Below are 20,168 nucleotides of genomic sequence, written 5' to 3'. Positions count from 1 at the left end.
TGGTGTACAAGAATGCTTGTGATTTTTGTATATTGATTTTGTATCCTGAGACTTTGCTGAAGTTGCTAATCAGCTTAAGGAGATTTTGGGCTGAGACAATGGGGTTTTCTAGATATACAATCATGTCATCTGCAAACAGGGACAATTTGACTTCCTCTTTTCCTAGTTGAATACCCTTTATTTCCTTCTCCTGCCTGATTGCTCTGGCCAGAACTTCCAGCACTATGTTGAATAGGAGCGGTGAGAGAGGGCATCCCTGTCTTGTGCCAGTTTTCAGAGGGAATGCTTCCAGTTTTTGCCCATTCAGTATGATATTGGCTGTGGGTTTGTCATAGATAGCGCTTATTATTTTGAGATACGTCCCATCAATACCTAATTTATTGAGAGTTTTTAGCATGAAGGGTTGTTGAATTTTGTCAAAGGCCTTTTCTGCATCTATTGAGATAATCATGTGGTTTTTGTCTTTGGTTCTGTTTATATGCTGGATTACATTTATTGATTTGCGTATGTTGAACCAGCCTTGCATCCCAGGGATGAAGCCCACTTGATCATGGTGGATAAGCTTTTTGATGTGCTGCTGGATTCGGTTTGCCAGTATTTTATTGAGGATTTTTGCATCAATGTTCATCAAGGATATTGGTCTGAAATTCTCTTTTTTGGTTATGTCTCTGCCAGGTTTTGGTATCAGGACGATGCTGGCTTCATAAAATGTGTTAGGGAGGATTCCCTCTTTTTCTATCGATTGGAATAGTTTCAGAAGGAATGGTACCAGTTCCTCCTTGTACCTCTGGTAGAATTCAGCTGTGAATCCGTCAGGTCCTGGACTCTTTTTGGTTGGTAAGCTATTGATTATTGCCACAATTTCAGAACCTGTTATTGGTCTATTCAGAGATTCAACTTCTTCCTGGTTTAGTCTTGGGAGGGTGTATTTGTCAAGGAATTTATCCATTTCTTCTAGATTTTCTAGTTTATTTGCATAGAGGTGTTTGTAGTATTCTCTGATGGTAGATTGTATTTCTGTGGGATCGGTGGTGATATCCCCTTTTTCGTTTTTTATTGCATCTATTTGATTCTTCTCTCTTTTCTTCTTTATTAGTCTTGCTAGCGGTCCATCGATTTTGTTGATCTTTTCAAAAAACCAGCTCCTGGATTCATTAATTTTTTGAAGGGTTTTTTGTGTCTCTATTTCCTTCAGTTCTGCTCTGATTTTAGTTATTTCTAGCCTTCTGCTAGCTTTTGAATGTGTTTGTTCTTGCTTTTCTAGTTCTTTTAATTGTGATGTTAGGGTGTCAGTTTTGGATCTTTCCTGCTTTCTCTTGTGGGCATTTAGTGCTATAAATTTCCCTCTACACACTGCTTTGAATGTGTCCCAGAGATTCTGGTATGTTGTGTCTTTGTTCTCGTTGCTTTCAAAGAACATCTTTATTTCTGCCTTCATTTCATTATGTACCCAATAGTCATTCAGGAGCAGGTTGTTCAGTTTCCATGTAGTTGAGCGGTTTTGAGTGAGTTTCTTAATCCTGAGTTCTAGTTTGATTGCACTGTGGTCTGAGAGACAGTTTGTTATAATTTCTGTTCTTTTACATTTGCTGAGGAGAGCTTTACTTCCAACTATGTGGTCAATTTTGGAATAGGTGTGGTGTGGTGCTGAAAAAAATGTATATGCTGTTGACTTGGGGTGGAGAGTTCTGTAGATGTCTATTAGGTCCACTTTATGTAGAGCTGAGTTCAATTCCTGGATATCCTTGTTAACTTTCTGTCTCGTTGATCTGTCTAATGCTGACAGTGGGGTGTTAAAATCTCCCATTATTATTGTGTGGGAGTTTAAGTCCCTTTGTAGGTCACTGAGGACTTGCTTTATGAATCTGGGTGCTCCTGTGTTGGGTGCATATATATTTAGGATAGTTAGCTCTTCTTGTTGAATTGATCCCTTTACCATTATGTAATGGCCTTCTTTGTCTCTTTTGATCTTTGTTGGTTTAAAGTCTATTTTATCAGAGACTAGGATTGCAACCCCTGCCTTTTTTTGTTTTCCAGTTGCTTGATAGATCTTCCTCCATCCCTTTATTTTGAGTCTATGTGTGTCTCTGCACGTGAGATGGGTTTCCTGAATACAGCACACTGATGGGTCCTGACTCCTTATCCAGTTTGCCAGTCTGTGTCTTTTGATTGGAGCATTTAGCCCATTTACATTTAACGTTAATATTGTTATGTGTGAATCTGATCCTGTCATTATGATGTTAGTTGGTTATTTTGCTCGTTAGTTGCTATTGTTTCTTCCTAGCCTCGATGGTCTTTACAATTTGGCTTGTTTTTGCAGTGGCTGGTACCGGTTGTTCCTTTCCATGTTTAGTGCTTCCTTCAGGAGCTCTTTTAGGGCAGGCCTGGTGGTGACAAAATCACTCAGCGTTTGCTTGTCTGTAAAGTATTTTATTTCTCCTTCACTTATGAAGCTTAGTTTGGCGGGATAGCAAATTCTGGGTTGAAAATTCTTTTCTTTAAGAATGTTGAATATCGGCCCCCACTCTCTTCTGGCTTGTAGAGTTTCTGCTGAGAGATCAGCTGTTAGTCTGATGGGCTTCCCTTTGTGGGTAACCCGACCTTTCTCTCTGGCTGCCCTTAACATTTTTTCCTTCATTTCAACTTTGGTGAATCTGACAATTATGTGTCTTGGAGTTGCCCTTCTCGAGGAGTATCTTTGTGGCGTTCTCTGTATTTCCTGAATCTGAATGCTGGCCTGCCTTGCTAGATTGGGGAAGTTCTCCTGGATAATATCTTGCAGAGTGTTTTCCAACTTGGTTCCATTCTCCCCATCATTTTCAGGTACACCAATCAGACGTAGGTTTGGTCTTTTCACATAGTCCCAAATTTCTTGGAGGCTTTGTTCATTTCTTTTTATTCTTTTTTCTCTAAACTTCCCTTCTCTCTTCATTTCATTCATTTCATCTTCCATCAGCGATACCCTTTCTTCCAGTTGATCGCATCTGCTACTGAGGCTTCTGCAATCTTCGCGTAGTTCTCGAAACTTGGCTTTCAGCTCCATCAGCTCCTTTAAGCCCTTCTCTCCATTGGTTATTCTAGTTATCCATTCTTCTAATATTTTTTCAAAGTTTTTAACTTCTTTGCTATTGTTTTGAATTTCCTCTCGTAGCTCAGAGTAGTTTGATCGTCTGAAGCCTTCTTCTCTCAACTCATCAAAGTCATCCTCCATCCAGCTTTGTTCCGTTGCTGGTGAGGAACTGCGTTCCTTTGGAGGAGGAGAGGTGCTCTGTTTTTTAGAATTTCCAGTTTTTCTGCTCTGTTTTTTCCCCATCTTTGCGGTTTTATCTACTTTTGGTCTTTGATGATGGTGATGTACAGATGAGTTTTTGGTGTGGATGTCCTTTCTGTTTGTTAGTTTTCCTTCCACCAGACAGGACCCTCAGCTGCAGGTCTGTTGGAGTTTACTAGGGGTCCACTCCAGACCCCGTTTCGCTGGGTGTCAGCAGTGGTGGCTGCAGAACAGCGGATTTTCGTGAGACCACAAATTCAGCTGTCTGATAGTTCGTCTGAAAGTTTTGTCTCAGAGGAGTACCCGGTTGAATGATGTGTCAGTCTGTCCCTACTGGGGGGGTGCCTCCCAGTTAGGCTGCTCAGGGGTGAGGGACCCACTTTAGGAGGCAGTCTGTCCGTTCTCAGATCTCCAGCTGCGTGCTGGGAGAACTACTACTCTCTTCAAAGCTGTCAGTCAGACAGGGACCTTTAAGTCTGTGGAGGTTCTTGCTGAGTTTTTGTTTGTCTGTGCCCTGCCCCCAGAGGTGGAGCCTACAGAGGCAAGCAGGCCTCCTTGAGCTGTGGTGGGCTCCACCCAGTTCGAGCTTCCTGGATGCTTTGTTTACCTAAGCAAGCCTGGGCAATGGCGGGCGCCCCTCCCCCAGCCTCCCTGCCGCCTTGCAGCTTGATCTCAGACTGCTGTGCTAGCAATCAGCGAGACTCCGTGGGCACAGGACCCTCCGAGCCAGGTGCGGGACACAATCTCCTAGTGTGCCGTTTTCCAGGCCCATTGGAAAAGCGCAGTATTGGGGTGGGACTGACCCGATATTCCAGGTGCCGTCTGTTTCCCCTTTCTTTGACTAGGAAAGGGAACTCCCTGACCCCTTGCGCTTCCTGAGTGAGGCAATGCCTCGCCCTGCTTCGGCTGGCGCACAGTGCGCTTCACCGACTGTCCTGCACCCACTGTTAGGCACTCCCTAGTGAGATGAAACCGGTACCTCAAGCAGAAATGCAGAAATCACCCGTCTTCTGTGTCGCTGGGGCTGGGAGCTGGAGACCGGAGCTGTTCCTATTCGGCCATCTTGGCTCCACCCCCGATAGATACTATTATTACATCCATTTTTTACAGATGGAAAAAATCAAGAAACCTTGGGCAGCTTGCCCAAGGTCACAAGAACTAGTAAGTGGCACAGCTGGGATTTGAACTCAGCCTGTCTCCCTCCAGAGTCTGGGCTGCTAACCACACTGGGTGAGGTTTATTGGGCAATTGCCCTGTGCCACACAGGCTTTAAAGAACAAAACTGAGCTCAAGTCTGCCTGACTTTCAAGGACATATCTCTAACCATTGTGCATATAGTCTGTTACACAGAATACACATTATTTTATCCTTGCTTTTTAATGAAGACAGAATTGTGATGTTATAGGAACCGAGGCCTCAATCTTTGTTTACTGTTTCTTCTCTGCTTTTTTATGTGAAGAGCTTTGGAGATTGATTCTGGGTACAAACAGCTGAAAAGTTTCAATGGGTAACTTCTTTTAAAGAGTATTTGCGTCTTAAAAGCAAAAAGTACCTTGAATCAAGGGGCAGACCCTCAGTGGAAACTGTAAGCAATAGCCAACCTGGTGGAGCTGATACTTGATTTGATAGTTTATTCTAAGGACCTTCAGAAGGTGGGCAGTTGAAAGAAAACAGCAGTTCTGAAATAATTTCCATGGCTACCTTTCTGAATAAATGAATGAAGAAATAGAATTAAAAAAAATACTTGCTTTTTTACCTAAAGTAATCATAGTTGTTTATCACAACACTAAGTGAATTGGTGGTTGAGATGTTCCACAGCTCTCTCAAAGAGGCAAAGAAAGGGTTTGAGGGGGTGATAAGAGGGTGCAAATCTTATTCTTGCTGTTTAGGGATAAGGAAGTTAGGATCTGGGGCCTGAATCCTGTTCCCATTTGGCTACCCTCTGGAAAGGAGACTGTGTGACAACCACTAGGTAGAGGGCCTGAGCTGGCAATGTGAACTCGCTTCTGGATAGGCACAGACCGAGATTTGGGCTTCAGGGATCAGCCAAGCTTTTTTGTCCTCTGTTGAACCTAGTGGTAGCCATTTGGACATTTGGATCACCATAGTTGAGCAGACCCCGTCAGCCATTTATTTCTTGTAGAATTCTATAGGGACAAGCCCCAGTGGGCCCATATGAGACAGTATATCTAGAAATTTTTTACCTTCTCCCAAGATACAATCAGGGGCCCAGGACAGAAAGAAATGGATGTGCCACAGCTCTTCTCCCATGGGAAGGCTCTGATTAGCAGACAGTGCTTTTTGGGATTTGCTGGAGAGGGAAATACAGAAGACAGGGTCTTCAGGATGATTTGATTCTCTAAACAGCCTCCTGGATAATTGTTAGAAGCTGTCAGACTGGAGCTAGGTCTGTAATGACTTTTAGATTAGTTTGCAATCAATCCCCCAAATGTTAGTCTGTAATTAAATGCCCAGTGTGAAAGCTTGTCTATGGAAAACGCCTCAGGGAAACTGTTTCTGTGAGCTGCTCATTACTTGTGTCAATCAGAGAATGAAAGAGGCTGATTTGCCCCAAGGAACCCCTCCATTCAGACATCCACATACTAACATTTTGCCTTTTCTGTCCCAGGGAAGAGAAGGTCAAAGGGGACTCCGAGGTGTTTCAGTAAGTAACCTTGACTTCCTGTTCTCTGTGGTTGATGGGACCAAGGAGGTTTCTCCCATGTAGGTGGTGCTGGGAATCAAATCAGTGAGCATTTGACAAGAGTATAGGAAGTGCCCAGTACTGGACGTGATCCCCACTGACCCAATGATCACTGCAGCTCCCGGGAACAGAACAGACCTAAGGAAAAGCCTCCCTGATAGATACCTTGCAGACAGGCAGAACCTGTGCAATTCCAAATATTGTACATTTGACTGCTCTTCATGTGCTTTGGGAATCAACTTCAAGAGACAGAAATCGCTTATTGGAATAAGAAACAAGTTTATATTCATTCCTTAGACAGTCTAGAACAGTAAAATCCTAGGCAAAGTAGAGGGTGAGCCACGAGTCAGACAAAATAGTACCTATTTCTGATGTAAATACTATAAAGAGAAAATCTATATGGAAACAACATGTAGAAAAGCTTGACACTGGAAACTCTTGTTCATCAGGGAGAACCAGGAAATCCTGGACCTACAGGCACATTGGGAGCTGAAGGATTACAAGGTCCACAGGTGTGTTGGAATATTTTGTAAATATTGATAAATGCTGTAAAGTTATTCTGATGGGAAGAAGTCAGGTATTTCTGTATAAAAATAAATAACTGAGAATCTGTCCCCTGCCCTATTTTGCATTCCCCATCATGGGATGGGGGGTGATTTTGTTCCATCAAACTTGCTTCATTATTTGCAGGTCACTAATAAGCCTTTGTAGAGGAAAGATGTGCTCTTGTGCTCACCTGGTATTGTGTCTTCATATTAGTAATAGTGAATGATTAATACCTTCGTATTACATTAGTAATTAACACCAGGATCAACAAATTGGTTTTCCATAGCTGGGGTCCTGTATACACAGGCTCCCACAAAGGAAAATTAGTTGAAAGTTGGAAATTGCTACTCGACTTGCCTAAAGCTAACTCTACAGGGGTATCGGTATTTCTGGACTATGACTGATAGGGCGTTCTGTGAGCCATTTGCATCTTTCATGGTCATATCATTAGTAATATGAGCATCGGAAGTCAGAGCATCATTGTCTTGCTTCCCTCCATGCCGGAAGGGGAAGCTGTGGTCATTGTGGAGAGTAGCTTTGTAATACATGGTTGTTTAGTCATCTTATGAAGCCCACTTTACATGAAGCCTAACTTAAGCCTGGACTTGTATGGAAGGGCCTGTGTAGCTGTGCCTATTCTAAGGTCTTCCTGGGAATTCATTTTTTTCTAGAAAATTCAGATATTAGGACCAAACTGGAATTTGGGATTCTCTTGAGTGGTTCTGGGGTCCCTGTACCATACTACGAGCTAGCAGTTTCTCTAGATTGGGTAGGGAAGGGACCAGCTTAGATCCATTCCCAGGCTTTGGGGTGATGTGGGGGTGGCAATGACAGTTACTTCAGATATCTCAGACACCCAAGGGTCCCTTTGACACTGAGACAGTGAATCAAAGCTCACCTGGTGGCTCCTGGGCAGCCCAGGGCCATTTCACAGCTGGTACTTCAATAGGAAGAAACGTTACTGCCACCTCTAGTTTTTGCTTCTATATGAGATAACCACATGAGAACCATGTGTTTGATGGCAAATATGGCAGAAAAATAGACTTTGATTCTTCTGATAGGGGTCTGCTGTTAAGATGCCCTTTTGTGCTAATTTGAAACAACTTTACTCTCTATTTTACACATTAATAAGGGCTTTGGCTCAGGTAACCCGTCCATTGAAAGGAATTCATCTGACTGTTGTTTGTGTCTTAATTCCTTTTCTTATAGGTTTCATTTCCTGCTTTGCCCTATTTTTATGTCCTCTGTAGGAGAGGGATGAAGGTCTTATATCCAGGCCGGAAATTCCTTAAAAAGATCTGGACCACTGAGTCCACTAGGCCTGTCCTCAATTACTCTTAATACATGCTTAATCTCAGGGTTAAAAGGCTGCGGGAAGGGTTGGATCATTGCTTTTCTGCAGGGTGTTTCAAAAGAAACACTGAGAAGTAAGCTTTCATTGACATAATTGCATTGTATTTCCTTTGTTACCACTAAAGGGGACACAGGGAAATCTTGGCAGAAAAGGAGAAAAAGGAAGCCAGGGGCACAAAGGACCTCAGGTGAGTGACTCAGAGACATTAGGCTCAATGACTCTTAACAATTATTTTCCTCTTAGTGCAAAAAAATCTTCACATATAATTTTTTTGTATTATTTACATCTACATTATTTCATTTTTGGATTATCTGGGGCAAAATTTTAGTGCAGCTCAGATTCCTCATACATAGCTAAAGCACTCCTCTTTCTCCTTCACTGGGGTTTTACAGTGAAAGCACAAATCCATTTCATCGGCCTAAAGAAAGCATTTGGAAGAATACAAATATTGCCCAATCATAACATTTCCTCCAAAAACTGATACATTATTATGATTTTTCTAACTTTTAAAATTTATACATGCCATGCACATATGTCTCCATTGACTATAGATATTTAAAATTGACTGTACAAAGATCCCTTGCTACTCAAACCTACTTGATTCCTACGTTCACCTCTTGAATTCACCATCTGAATCTGTTTGTTTCCTGAGAAATAATAGTTTGGATTGTGAAGGATTTGTAGGAAAAATGTTCTAAATCTATTCAGTTCTGCTCAGATAGTGAGAGTTCACAAGGCAAGGGATACCCATATTTCTATATTCCTAGCATGTGTGGTCAGTTATCTTTCTGATAATATGTGTGTGAAAGACACTTCTGCCCATTTTTTTATTGGGAAGCTGAAACATATCCTGCATGCCGTTATGTATGTGCATATGGTACGGTGCACAAAGATGGCAGCAAAGTGTCTTGTTCTAAAAAAATCAGTGCATTATGACAGTTTTCCCACATTTGGAAATAGTATGTGTTGACTCAAGGGTGCCTTTTCTTTTTCTCACTAAGCCCCATATGGACTAGTGATGTCCCTGCAGATTAAAACATGTGGTCCTCTAACTGGGACTGGAACCTGAGTCATCTGGTTCAGCTCTGCCATCTGTCTCTCTCCTCCTGGGTGGCTGTTTCTCTTGTTAAGGCTGCATCAAGGAGTTGTTGGGAATAACATGAAGGAAAGTGAAATGTTTCTAATGGGCTTTCTAAGAATTACTATGGTGCCAACTTTTTTGGTCTCTAATTTTTTTTTCAGGGTTCTCCTGGGCTAATGGGAGCTAAAGGGAGCACTGGAAGACCTGGACTTTTGGGGAAAAAAGTAAATATTATTTCTGTTTTTTAATTCTTTTAAAAACATATTTTATATTTAATGGATAATTAATAATTGCATATATTTATGAGGTACAATGTGATATTTTCTTTTTTTAAATTATCCTTTAAGTTCTGGGATACATGTGCAAAACATGCAGATTTGTTACATAGGTATACATGTTCCATGGTGGTTTGCTGCCCCCATCAACCCGTCATCTAGGTTTTAAGCCCCGCATGCATTAGGTATTTGTCCTAATGCCCTCCCTCTCCTTGGCCCCCACCCCCTGACAGACCCTAGTGTGTGATGTTCCCCTCCCTGTGTCTATGTGTTCTCATTGTTGAACTCCCACTTATGAGTGAGAACATGCAGTGTTTGGTTTTCTGTTCCTGTGTTAGTTTGCTGAGAATGATGGTTTCCAGCTTCATCCGTGTCCCTGCAGAGGACATGAACTCCTTCTTGAAAAAAGTAAATGTTATTTCTTATGGATTTCAAATACAAAAGTACCTCCATTTTCTTCCTGATTTTCACGTTAATTCCTCATGTGATTGAATCCAAGCACCATCAGCAAGTCACCAGCATTCCGCTAATATGTTCTCTTCCTTCCATTGAGCAAAGAGTTTCTAACTGCTGACCTCTCCATGAAGCTGCCCCGTTTCCCTAGGACAGAGTGATCTCACCCATCAGAAACAACTCTAAAAGATCTCTTTCACCCCCTGATTTCCTGAATCCAAGAATGCACGTGGTTGCTGAGTTGAGTGGAGGATGGGTGGCGTCAGAACTCAAATCCGTTGGTGCATGCGGTTCTCGAACCACAACTATCTCTGAGATGGCTCTGTTGGGGATCGTCAGAGAGCAAACGATTAACCTCATCAGAATCTGACTCCCCTGTTTAAAACCTTTCAATGGCCCCCTCTCTAGGGTCCTGTGACCTGTGCAGCCACACAGGTGGCCTTGCTGAGAAGAACACCGTGATGAGTTTAATGCTCTGCTGTCATGGTCCTGAATCTCATTTTTTAAGCAAGGGGCCTGAGTTTTCCTTTTACACTGAGCCCAGCAAATTGTATCATGGGTCTTGGCTTTCTCATGGCCTCCAGGAAATATTCAAACTTTAAGGTAGTTACAAGATAAATAAGTTCTGGGGAGCTAATGTATAGCATAGTGACTATGGTTAACAATACAGTATTGTTTACTCGAAATTTTGCTGAGAGAGTAGATCTTAAATGCTCTCAACTTAAAGCAAAAATAAAAAAGGAAAAGTGGTAATAGATACATTACCTAACTTAACTGTGGCAATCATTTTACAACATATATGTATATCAAATCATGTTGTACACCTTAAACATATGCAATTATTTGTTAATAAGGTAGGGGATCATTTATAAGGCCCTTTGCTATTTGCCCCATTTCATTCTAAGGTTTCACTGCTTACCTCCCGCCTGCGTGCCTGCCTCAGGCCTCTCACTAATGCCTTCCCTCTTCCTGGATCACTCTCACCCCTTTCTTTCCCAGTCCCCTGACATACAACTCATCCTTCAGTCCTCAGCTTCCCTGCTCCTTTCCTTTCGGCAGCCTCCTCAGGCTCACCAAATCTGACTTAGACTCCCCTTCTGTTTACTTCCATAGCACCCTGAACCTTATCTCACAATATTATAATTGCCTGTCTAATAATTTCTTTTTCCAGCCAGGTGAAGGCAGGACCACCCCAATGTGTTTATTTTGCAGTTCAATAAATAATTGTTGGATAGGCAAATGCATCAGCAAATGAGTCAACTTTCCCTGGAGTCAATTTTCTACTTTTTGCCTTCTCCTTCAGTCCTTTTATAATACTGGAAAAGCAGCACACCAGTCCAACTCTGGGCTGTGCTAGACATCTTCTGCTAGCTATGAAAAAACCATAATTTGTGCCCTACTCTCATCCCCTTAGTGAGCACTGACCCCTCACTGAGAACCTTGAGTCTCCTCATCGAGTGGACAGAACTTTCCGTGGTAGGAACCAGGTTTGATTTTACTGATCTGAAGCTCTTCTTGTCCCACTTACTAGGGAGAGCCTGGACTTCCTGGAGATCTAGGGCCAGTGGGGCAAACTGGGCAGCGAGGAAGACAGGTATGAAGTTTTGAAGTCCCTACCCTCCCCAGATCTGAGTATTCAGTTCCAAAGTAAAGAGAAGGGGTTGACACCATCAGCCCAAGTATGGGGGGCATGAAAGGTATTTCAGCATCTAGGAAAATGTGAGAACATTTCTCCCAACCCCTAAAGCTCTCATTCCATAGATAGTCTGTCAACGTGAAGGAAAACAGCAAGCAGGAGAAGAGGGGTAGGCAGAGAGGATAATGGATGAGTTAGAACAGGGCATTTCAATACCTTAACAACCAGCATGGCCACATAGATGCGTATCTGTTGAAAAACAACACTGCCCATTTCTCTTCTCTTCTTGCAAAAGTCTAGGGTGACAATGAGAGATAGAGGAATAAGGCTAAGAAATGGGGCATCGCATTTTTAGGCCTGCACTGTGTCCTAACGGCTTTGGCTATAACAAGATCTCAGCTCATGGAGCAGCCAGTATAGGAACAATTATTTCATTTTAAAAAAATTAGTGTTTATTACAAACATTATACATAGATATCATAGAAAATTTACCAAGCACAAACATTAGTCACAATAGCCAAGAAAATACGGAATCAACCTAAGTATCCATCAATGGATGAATGGATAAAGAAAATGTGGTATGTATATGTAATGGAATACTATTCAGCCTTTAAAAAGAAGAAAATATGGTCATTTGTGACAACGTGGATGGATCCAGAGAACATTATGTGAAGTGAAATAAACCAGGCATGGAAAGTTAAATAGAAGAAGATCTCACTTATAGGTGAAATGTAAAAAAAAGTCAAAATCATAGAAACAGAGAATTAAAATGGTAGTTACCAGAGGTGGTAACAAGGGAGATATTGGTCAAAGTATACAAAATTTCAATTAGAAAGAAGGATTAATTTCAAGAGATCTATTGTATATCATGGTGACTACAGTTAATATATCGTATATTTGAAAATTGCAAAAAAAAAAAAGAAAAAAATGGTAAATAGACATAAGGAGCCAGAGGCTTACAGGAGAACAAATGATTAGGGCACAGCAAGTTTCTAACTTATGGCTACACCCACAATCCATTGCCTCTATAAAGACTTTCAATCTTCCTTCATTGCATTTTCTATCCATAAAATTAAATGCTTGTAGAATGGTCCAGCAAGTCTTAAAAAGTATCTTTTTATGTGATCTAATTTGAAAACATGAATCTAAAAGGAAAGGAAGAAAGAAGGAAGGAAGGAAGAGAGGAAAGAAAGGAGAGGGGAAGAGAGAGAAGGAAAGAAAATTTACCCAGAATAAAAGATAGGAAAGAGGGAAGAAAACTATTACTTGTAATCCACCATTTTGAGATATTTATCATTATCATCCTGGAAATTTTTAAAAAATTATTCTAAACAATGTATCGTGAGCATATTTTCATGTCATTACATTTTTCCTCAACATAATTTTTAGTAGCTTCAAAATATTCTACTAAATGCATATACATTCATTTATTTGACCAATATCTTGTTATTGGTTATTTAGCTTGCTTTTAGTTTTTCACTGTGATAAACAACACAGCAATGAACATTCATGCTGTGTTGTCCTAACTAAAATTTTGGACAAAACCGTAATGAATTTCTACATAGAGATTTCTAAAGTAGCATAGCTGGATCAAAGAATATGTACATGTTTCATAAAGGCTTTGAACTCCATTATGAAGTGCCCTTAGGAAAATTCAAACAGTATGTGGATCCACGTGTTATTCAGGAGAGTGTTTTAGGGCATCCACAACAACAGGTATTGTCATTTTTTTCCATCTTTACCATTGACAAAAATAGTATCTCATTGCAGGGTCAAATTTGCATTTTTTTGTTACCAGTGAGGACAAACATTTTTTTCTGTATGTCTATTGACTATTTGTAATCCTTCTTCAGAGAGTTTCTCACCTGTATTGTTTGGACCAGCTCCTAATTTTCTAGGCAAGAAACTGCCACTGACTCCACAAGTCCTGAATGACCACCCCTCTGCTTCCTGCAATGTTTACAGAATGGAGCTGGTCAAAGAAGTACAGGGAACATACCAGGGAGTGAGGAAAACACAGCAACACAATGTTCCTAGGGTTCGAGGTCACCAGTTAGGCACCTTCTGCATGGAAGTCCCCAGTGCTTCTCTTCTGGCACTGTAATCTCCCCAGTATAGATTAAAATTAATTTCCATTTTTGAGAAATTGAAATAAACTGGTGTGTTTACACAGGGAGATTCTGGCATTCCAGGCTACGGTCAGATGGGACGAAAAGGAGTAAAGGTAAATATGGAAAGCAATTATTTTTATTTATTGATGAATCAAACTAAATAATACAAGAAGAAATGATCATACTGCAGAAGTGATATGTTGATGTATTTATGTTCTGTGCTGAAAATTATAGGGCCCAAGAGGATTCCCTGGAGATGTGGGGCAGAAGGTATTGTATGCATGACCTTTTGAAATTACCATGATCTTAACCTTCTACTTGAGAACTGAGATAAACCTGTAGGTCTGAATGAAATGGGGGCAATAAGGAGAAACCCAAGACAGTTGTTTTCCTTGGGCTTCCTGAGGAAAGAATCATATTTAACCTCTATGAATCTTTACATTGGAAAAGATTGTTCTGTCCATCATTGCCTGATGCCTCTGCCTTGAAAGCCTACCTCCAGGTATCCTCTCAAGTTCAGTCTTCTGTTCTCTTCTTGATTTTCTGCCTTGGTGATTTCATTCAATACTCTTGGCTTGGGTTATTGCTATTTGTTCTTCATTATTGTGCCCTTTATTTTCTCTCACCTGAACGATTACAATATCCTTCTAATTGGGTTCCTACTTCCATCTTCCCCCTGATTCAGTTAATTCCAAACGCTACTGTCACTTGACTTTTTTTCCAAAGCATAGCCAAATTATGTCACTTTCCTACTCATACATCTTCAAGAATTCCTCATTGCCTGCCAGATTGAAATCCATCTTCATGCTGTAGGAACAGACATAGCTTTCATCTCAACCCAAGTAGCTCAAGTTATGTCTGTTTTATACATTGGAATTCTGTAGAAAGATCTCCCTTAGAAAAAAAAGTCCAGAACAATGTCTTCTATGTAAGTGATGCTTATATTAAAATACAAAATATGGGTTTAAAAAATAGAATATCTAATAATCAAATAAAGTCTAGGAAAACTGTCAACTGTGAATCCTCTTAAAACTATTTTTAAGGAATGAATTATCAAAAGAGATTCTTAAGTACAAAAGGGTGCAAAAGGGACAATATAAATAACCATTAGAAAGAAAGTCCTCATTGTAGAGGATCAATTTTCCAATTTACTGATAAAGGGAGAAAATTAGCATAATTCAACTTACAGATAAATGTGAAATAAGCATATTGATAAATAACTGTCAAAATTTTAAAAAATCAGAATAGATTATTTTCACCTTCAACTTTTTCATAAATGTTTTATGAATTTATAAAGTAATTCATTATTTATTTCATATAGTCAATACTCCAAATGTTTTTCTGGGTTTTCAAGCATTTTCTTTGGATATTTTTAGTAACTGGATGACCACTGAAGTGATATGTATATGTAAATATTTATATTATTAAAAAATTAAAAATAGTTTGAAGAATAAGTGTACCAACGACTTAGTTCCAAATGACAGGAAAAGATGACATTTAATGTTGTACTGGCCTTCATTAATGTATAATTGTCATAATATCAATCAAGTTTGAGTCCAGAGAGTTTTTTTTTTTAATTCTTTCATAGCAAATACTTTAACATCTTGACTTTTTATATCTGAATCTTCAGGGTGAGATTGGTGATCCTGGAATTCCTGGGGGACCTGGACCCAAAGGATTTAGGGGACTAGCAGTAAGTAGCCTATAATTCCAGAAATGATAAATATTTCTTTGGCAGACTTTGGCTTTTATGTTATAATAATAAATGTGGATTATTGATTCAACCCAAGGGCATCTGAAATGCCACTTGCTAGCTGTGACCTTCAACACATCTTTTCAGGGTCTCTATTTCTGTAACATAAGAATTGAACTTAGTGACATCTAAGGTCACATTCAGCTCTAAAAGTTTATGGTTCAATGAATCAGTACTATTTTAAAGATTTACAAATTGATAACTTGCTATTCCAAGAAATGTCAGTGCCTTCCAGTCTTTTCTAAGGCACATATTAAATCCTGGCATATTAACCCCATGAGTAGAAATGAAGGTGACAGTCGGAAGATGTCCTTCTCACTGTGTCCCTGAGGGTTTCTGACAATTCCACTGTCCATCACAAGGTCATATGGGCTATTTTGAGGAAGGCTATTGAGATCTTCTAATTAGCAAAGTGCAGCGTTGAATATTATGCTTACTTGCTTAGAAGCAAAATGCTGAGACAAGCATCCTTTCATTTTAAAGTTTGAGTGCCATATCAGTGGTCACCATCAGTGTGAAAAAAGATGCAACTCAATGGATACTTTCCATCTGGCTGGATAAATTTCATTAGTATCCGTATCCATCACTTCGGGGTATGGGAATGACATAGCCCACTTATGCCTCTTATGTGTATAGGGAATCATTTTTCTTATTTGATCTTTTACAGATGGGAGTTTCTCATTAGATCTCTGTGTGCCCTCATATATTTGCTTTTCCTATTAGCGCCAATCCCAATTTATGGCTAATTAAGATTGAAATGCACAGCCAGTGCCAGAACAAAGTATGTCACCATTAAAGAGGCTAGGAGGGAAATGGATGTTTACCTGTCATTAAGAATATATTGTTTATATCAGAAGTAAGCAGTTTACCTGACTTCAATTAATAGCTGCTATCTTTTTAAAAGTTTGTTTAAAATTAGAAAGTCTTATCGAAACTGAAGTAGTCCCCATAGATAGACAATGTTGAAACTAGTGTATTAATATATTCCTATCTGCAGCTCACTGTAGGCTTGAAAGGTGAAGAGGGATCTCGAGGACTCCCAGGCCCTCCTGGACAGACAGTAAGTGTATCCATAAGGACTAAGTAGGATATATTAGTTTCCAGTATGTTCCATGGAAAGGGCACAGAATTTAAAGTCAAATGCAATGGATTTAAGTCCAGATTCTGCTTTTTACTAGCTATATGACCCAGTCACTGGGTCTTTCAGTTTATTTCTAAAATGAGGGGATGACATATTCTATCCTAACTACCTCAAAAGGTATCTGTGAGGATCAGATAATCAAATGTGACTACTCTTTGTAAACTGTAAGGTTTACAAATAGTAATATTGCATTGCAAAATAATTAATAGTAAATAAAGTATATAATGTACAATGCAAATATTTAATATTGGTTAACGCCAGTGTTAACTCCGGGTTGATGGAGTTTACCAAAACCACTATTGTTGCCTTCCTATCCTCAAAATTTAGACTTTAGAGAGATTTGGAAATACAGGCGCAACTTCCCCTGTGATTGCATTACAAGAAAAGTGGCACCTCTGGAAGCGTTCTCAGGCAGAGTCAGGCATATCTCCTACTGACGAAATAGCCATTTCTCTATTTTAGTGCCTCCCAGGTTGTTCTAATGATTTAGTTACACGTCTGTCTCTCCTGACAAGCACAGTCAGGTGAGAATTAAATATTGCGAGCACCTGTGTTTTGTGGCGGAGGCCCAGGCAACATCGTGTAAGGAGTGGATAAGCTGCTTATCTTGTTTTGTGCATTGTATTTTCTGATTACTTGAAGAGGTTCTTGAACTTGGGACTTTATTATGAAAGCAAAAAACATGTATGGTTTTGTGGAAAACTGAATCCATATTAGAATGACAATCGGCTAACGGTAAGGATACTCTGATACAATATTTACTTTTTTGGCATTAAGGAAGGTGTGAATATTCCTAGTTATGTGAGTGAGAATGTAGTCTCTGGGCCAATCTGGTCTGCTCTGGATTTATCTCCTCAGATTCTGGGGCTCTCATCTGGGGACACCCACATCTTCCTGGTCTTGTGCTTGGCCCACCTAGTCTGGCCTGGAATTTGGCTTCTTTATCTCAAGCTCTTGATCCTCAGCCTCTGCTTAAGAACTTGTTCAAAGTTATTCAAGGGCTCGCTCTTTCAGGACATCCTCTCCATGGTTCTGATTCTCTGTAAAATGTGGACTGTCTACTCTGTGTATTAGCCAGAAACTGTTTATCTCTCTGTTTAAATTGTCACGTATTCTTTTCTGTTATCTGCCATAACTTGTAAAAGGAAGAATGACACTACATGTTTTCGTGGATGCATAATTTCCTGATTTGAGTTAGAAGGTTAATATGTCCCAATGGGTACAATTAGGGATGCCACAACAGTTCTGGTTAACTCCAGCAATCCAAAATAGGCCACATAGACATTCAGCAGACCTTTAACTGTTTATTGGATGGATGGACCGACGGAGAAGTGACCCCATTGTCATTTAGAACAGAGGTTCTTATGCCGACATCCCTGGTTGAACCTCTGACGGAGTCAATGAAATTGTACAAGTGTAAGCATGAAATCACATTTTTTTGAAGTGAGCATACAGGCATCCATTAGTTGCCCAAGGGAACCTATATATGCAAATATATTAAGAATCATAGCCAAGGAGAAGCCTGATCCTAATTAATGGAAGTAAGAAGCAGCAAAGAGAAAAGCTGAAGCTGCCGAGAAAGAAGGACTGAGTTCTTTCAGGAAGTCTTCCCTGATTCAACTCACCAAATTATTTGTTTTGCTTTGATCCGTAATCTCTTGGCATTTATGAGCTTATTGTAATGATTTAGTTACACTTCTGTAACTCTTTTTTTGTGTAATGTTTATTTTGCTGTGTAATTGTCTTTGGATCTTTCTCATATGTAGAGGCTGTTTCTTATTTCCTGTGTTTTATACTCTTGATGTGTAATATAACTGTTCCTCTGAATTCTCAATAAATTACTCTCCTTGGCACTGCCCTTTGAAAAGTCTGCTGTTTATAATTTTAAGCATTCTTATGAGAAATACCTTCCTCTAAGTATTACATCTTTAGTAAAAATATCTTTAAGAAATACCTTTGTTTCTTCTTATCACTGAAGAAAAATAATTTTGTTAACTTTGGTAGACATTAGCTTACCTGATCTAACACTGAAACAAAAAATTTACACCCTTGATGTGAGTAGGGAAAATATATGGCAATTAATCCACTGGGTTTGGGAATATTTTAACTATTCTCTACCAGCTGTGCTTTTAAGACAGAAAGTTTTTTGTTTTCTCTTGTTTCATTACTAAAGACTTCAATTGGCATACCACTAACTTGCTCTGTTTTTGTGTTTCCTAGGGCATTAAAGGCATGGCAGGGCAGCCTGTATATTCTGTATGTATCTATGTATCTCCTTATTCATGAAAGAAAACTCAACAAGTTCACTGGGAAATAAACACAGTTACTCAAAGGTCACTATACTCATGTTTCTTTTCTCTCTTCTTTTTCAACATTTACAGCAATGTGATCTGATCCGGTTTTTGCGGGAACATAGTCGTGAGTATCTGTTATCGAACAAGAGCATCCATCAATGGTTGGTGAGGCACTTAGGATTGTATGCAATGTGGATATGTGAGATCAGTAGGATGAGTTCACTTGTGGGAAGCCTCTGTAACAAGCTTGCCTGGAGTGCCTACTGTAGAACATCGCACATTAAAGGAGAGAGGAAAAGGGGTATAAGTAAAAGTGCCTTCGCTCATGAGGGGCAATGCAGACATCAAGAGAAAACATGCATATGGGAAAATTAGAGAAAAACTCAAAAGGTGAGTGAATTCACTCACATTAGTATAACAGTTATGAGCAAAAGGACTGGGAGGGCATGGTGTTAAAGGGATGATCGTGGGGGTTTGGGACTAGTTGGTTAGTTACTCAGTTAATAAAGGATGTTTGCATAGAGGTAACTGAATCCAGCTATGGGAAAGTGATGGGAGTGGCAAAAAATACTTTCATAAAAGGAATAAAGCAAGAGTCGACATAAAGAGGTTGTCTTTGGTTATAAAGAAGGAAAAATAAGGTAGAAAAGCCCAGCGATCTAATTTCTGAAAATTTGTCCCAAGGAAATACAGCAAAAGAAAGAAAAAATATAGGTAAATATGATTGTCAGAATATTATGTGCTAAAGCAAAATGATTATACAGACTGTTTACACTTATAGAATAATTAGGTTACAATACATCATCTTCTGAGAAAATATTAACCAAGTATAGTTTTTATGAAGACAAACTTTGAAAAATACAGGCATTAAATATTATAAAATGAAATTGAATCCTCATTATTTTTGCATGTAGATAAATACATAATAGAAACAAGTACTAGAGGCAAAAGTGGAAAAACAATGATTGACTGTGTTCAAGGAGGTGGAATTTTAGGAGATCTGTCTTCATTATGTTTCCGCTGTGGTTTTTAAATAATCATAATCAGAAGAATGTAAAAAGGGAAAATCAGAAGCTTTACTGAAGAAGACTAGATAAAAATGTTGTCATTGCAATTATGTGGCAAGGAAAGAACAGCAAGAAAGCAAGTTTAGAATAACTGTCAGGCTAGCAGGGGAGACGCTGAGTGTCAGCAAGGATGAGTAAGCAGAGGAGGAATTGTGAAGGGAAATCAATTTGTTGGAGAAAATGATGAGTTTACATATTTTAGGGGTAGAGGAATGTTGTGTAGACCCTGCATGAAACGATCGACCCCAATGAAATGGGGCTTTCGTAAAGGTGAGGGAAGGAGACTCAGATGTTGAAGTCCGTCAGTGCTGGTGGTCCTTCAAAACACATGATGGATGAGGTTTCTCAAAATGTAAAACTAGGGAGTCAGAAACAGCATCTCAAGGAGTTTCTGTTTCTTGGTAAAAAGAGTGGGGCCAAGATACAGAAAAATGGCATTTCAGAGATGGGAGAGTCCTGCCAAATGTGGGCAGCTTGAAAGG

At 39.7% G+C, this 20,168-nt stretch overlaps 1 protein-coding gene across 2 annotated transcripts in view; it reads left to right on the top strand.

Annotated features, from left to right (window-relative positions):
• COL6A5 (collagen type VI alpha 5 chain) overlaps positions 1-20,168 on the top strand; it is a 149,733-nt gene that overhangs the window by 77,855 nt on the left and 51,710 nt on the right. For both annotated transcript variants that reach the window (XM_032143610.2, XM_032143609.2), the window contains exons 21-31: positions 5,901-5,936; positions 6,425-6,487; positions 8,000-8,062; positions 9,118-9,180; positions 11,216-11,278; positions 13,494-13,544; positions 13,666-13,701; positions 15,062-15,124; positions 16,182-16,244; positions 18,546-18,581; positions 18,707-18,743. In XM_032143610.2, the coding sequence (XP_031999501.1) occupies positions 5,901-5,936; positions 6,425-6,487; positions 8,000-8,062; positions 9,118-9,180; positions 11,216-11,278; positions 13,494-13,544; positions 13,666-13,701; positions 15,062-15,124; positions 16,182-16,244; positions 18,546-18,581; positions 18,707-18,743 (574 nt within the window). The remainder of the gene's footprint in view (positions 1-5,900; positions 5,937-6,424; positions 6,488-7,999; positions 8,063-9,117; positions 9,181-11,215; positions 11,279-13,493; positions 13,545-13,665; positions 13,702-15,061; positions 15,125-16,181; positions 16,245-18,545; positions 18,582-18,706; positions 18,744-20,168) is intronic.

This window comes from Hylobates moloch, unplaced genomic scaffold, assembly GCF_009828535.3.
Source record: "Hylobates moloch isolate HMO894 unplaced genomic scaffold, HMol_V3 SCAFFOLD_22, whole genome shotgun sequence".
Classification (NCBI taxonomy): domain Eukaryota; kingdom Metazoa; phylum Chordata; class Mammalia; order Primates; family Hylobatidae; genus Hylobates; species Hylobates moloch.
Note: the sequence above shows the minus strand (reverse complement) of the source record. Positions and strands in the feature narration are given on the sequence as shown.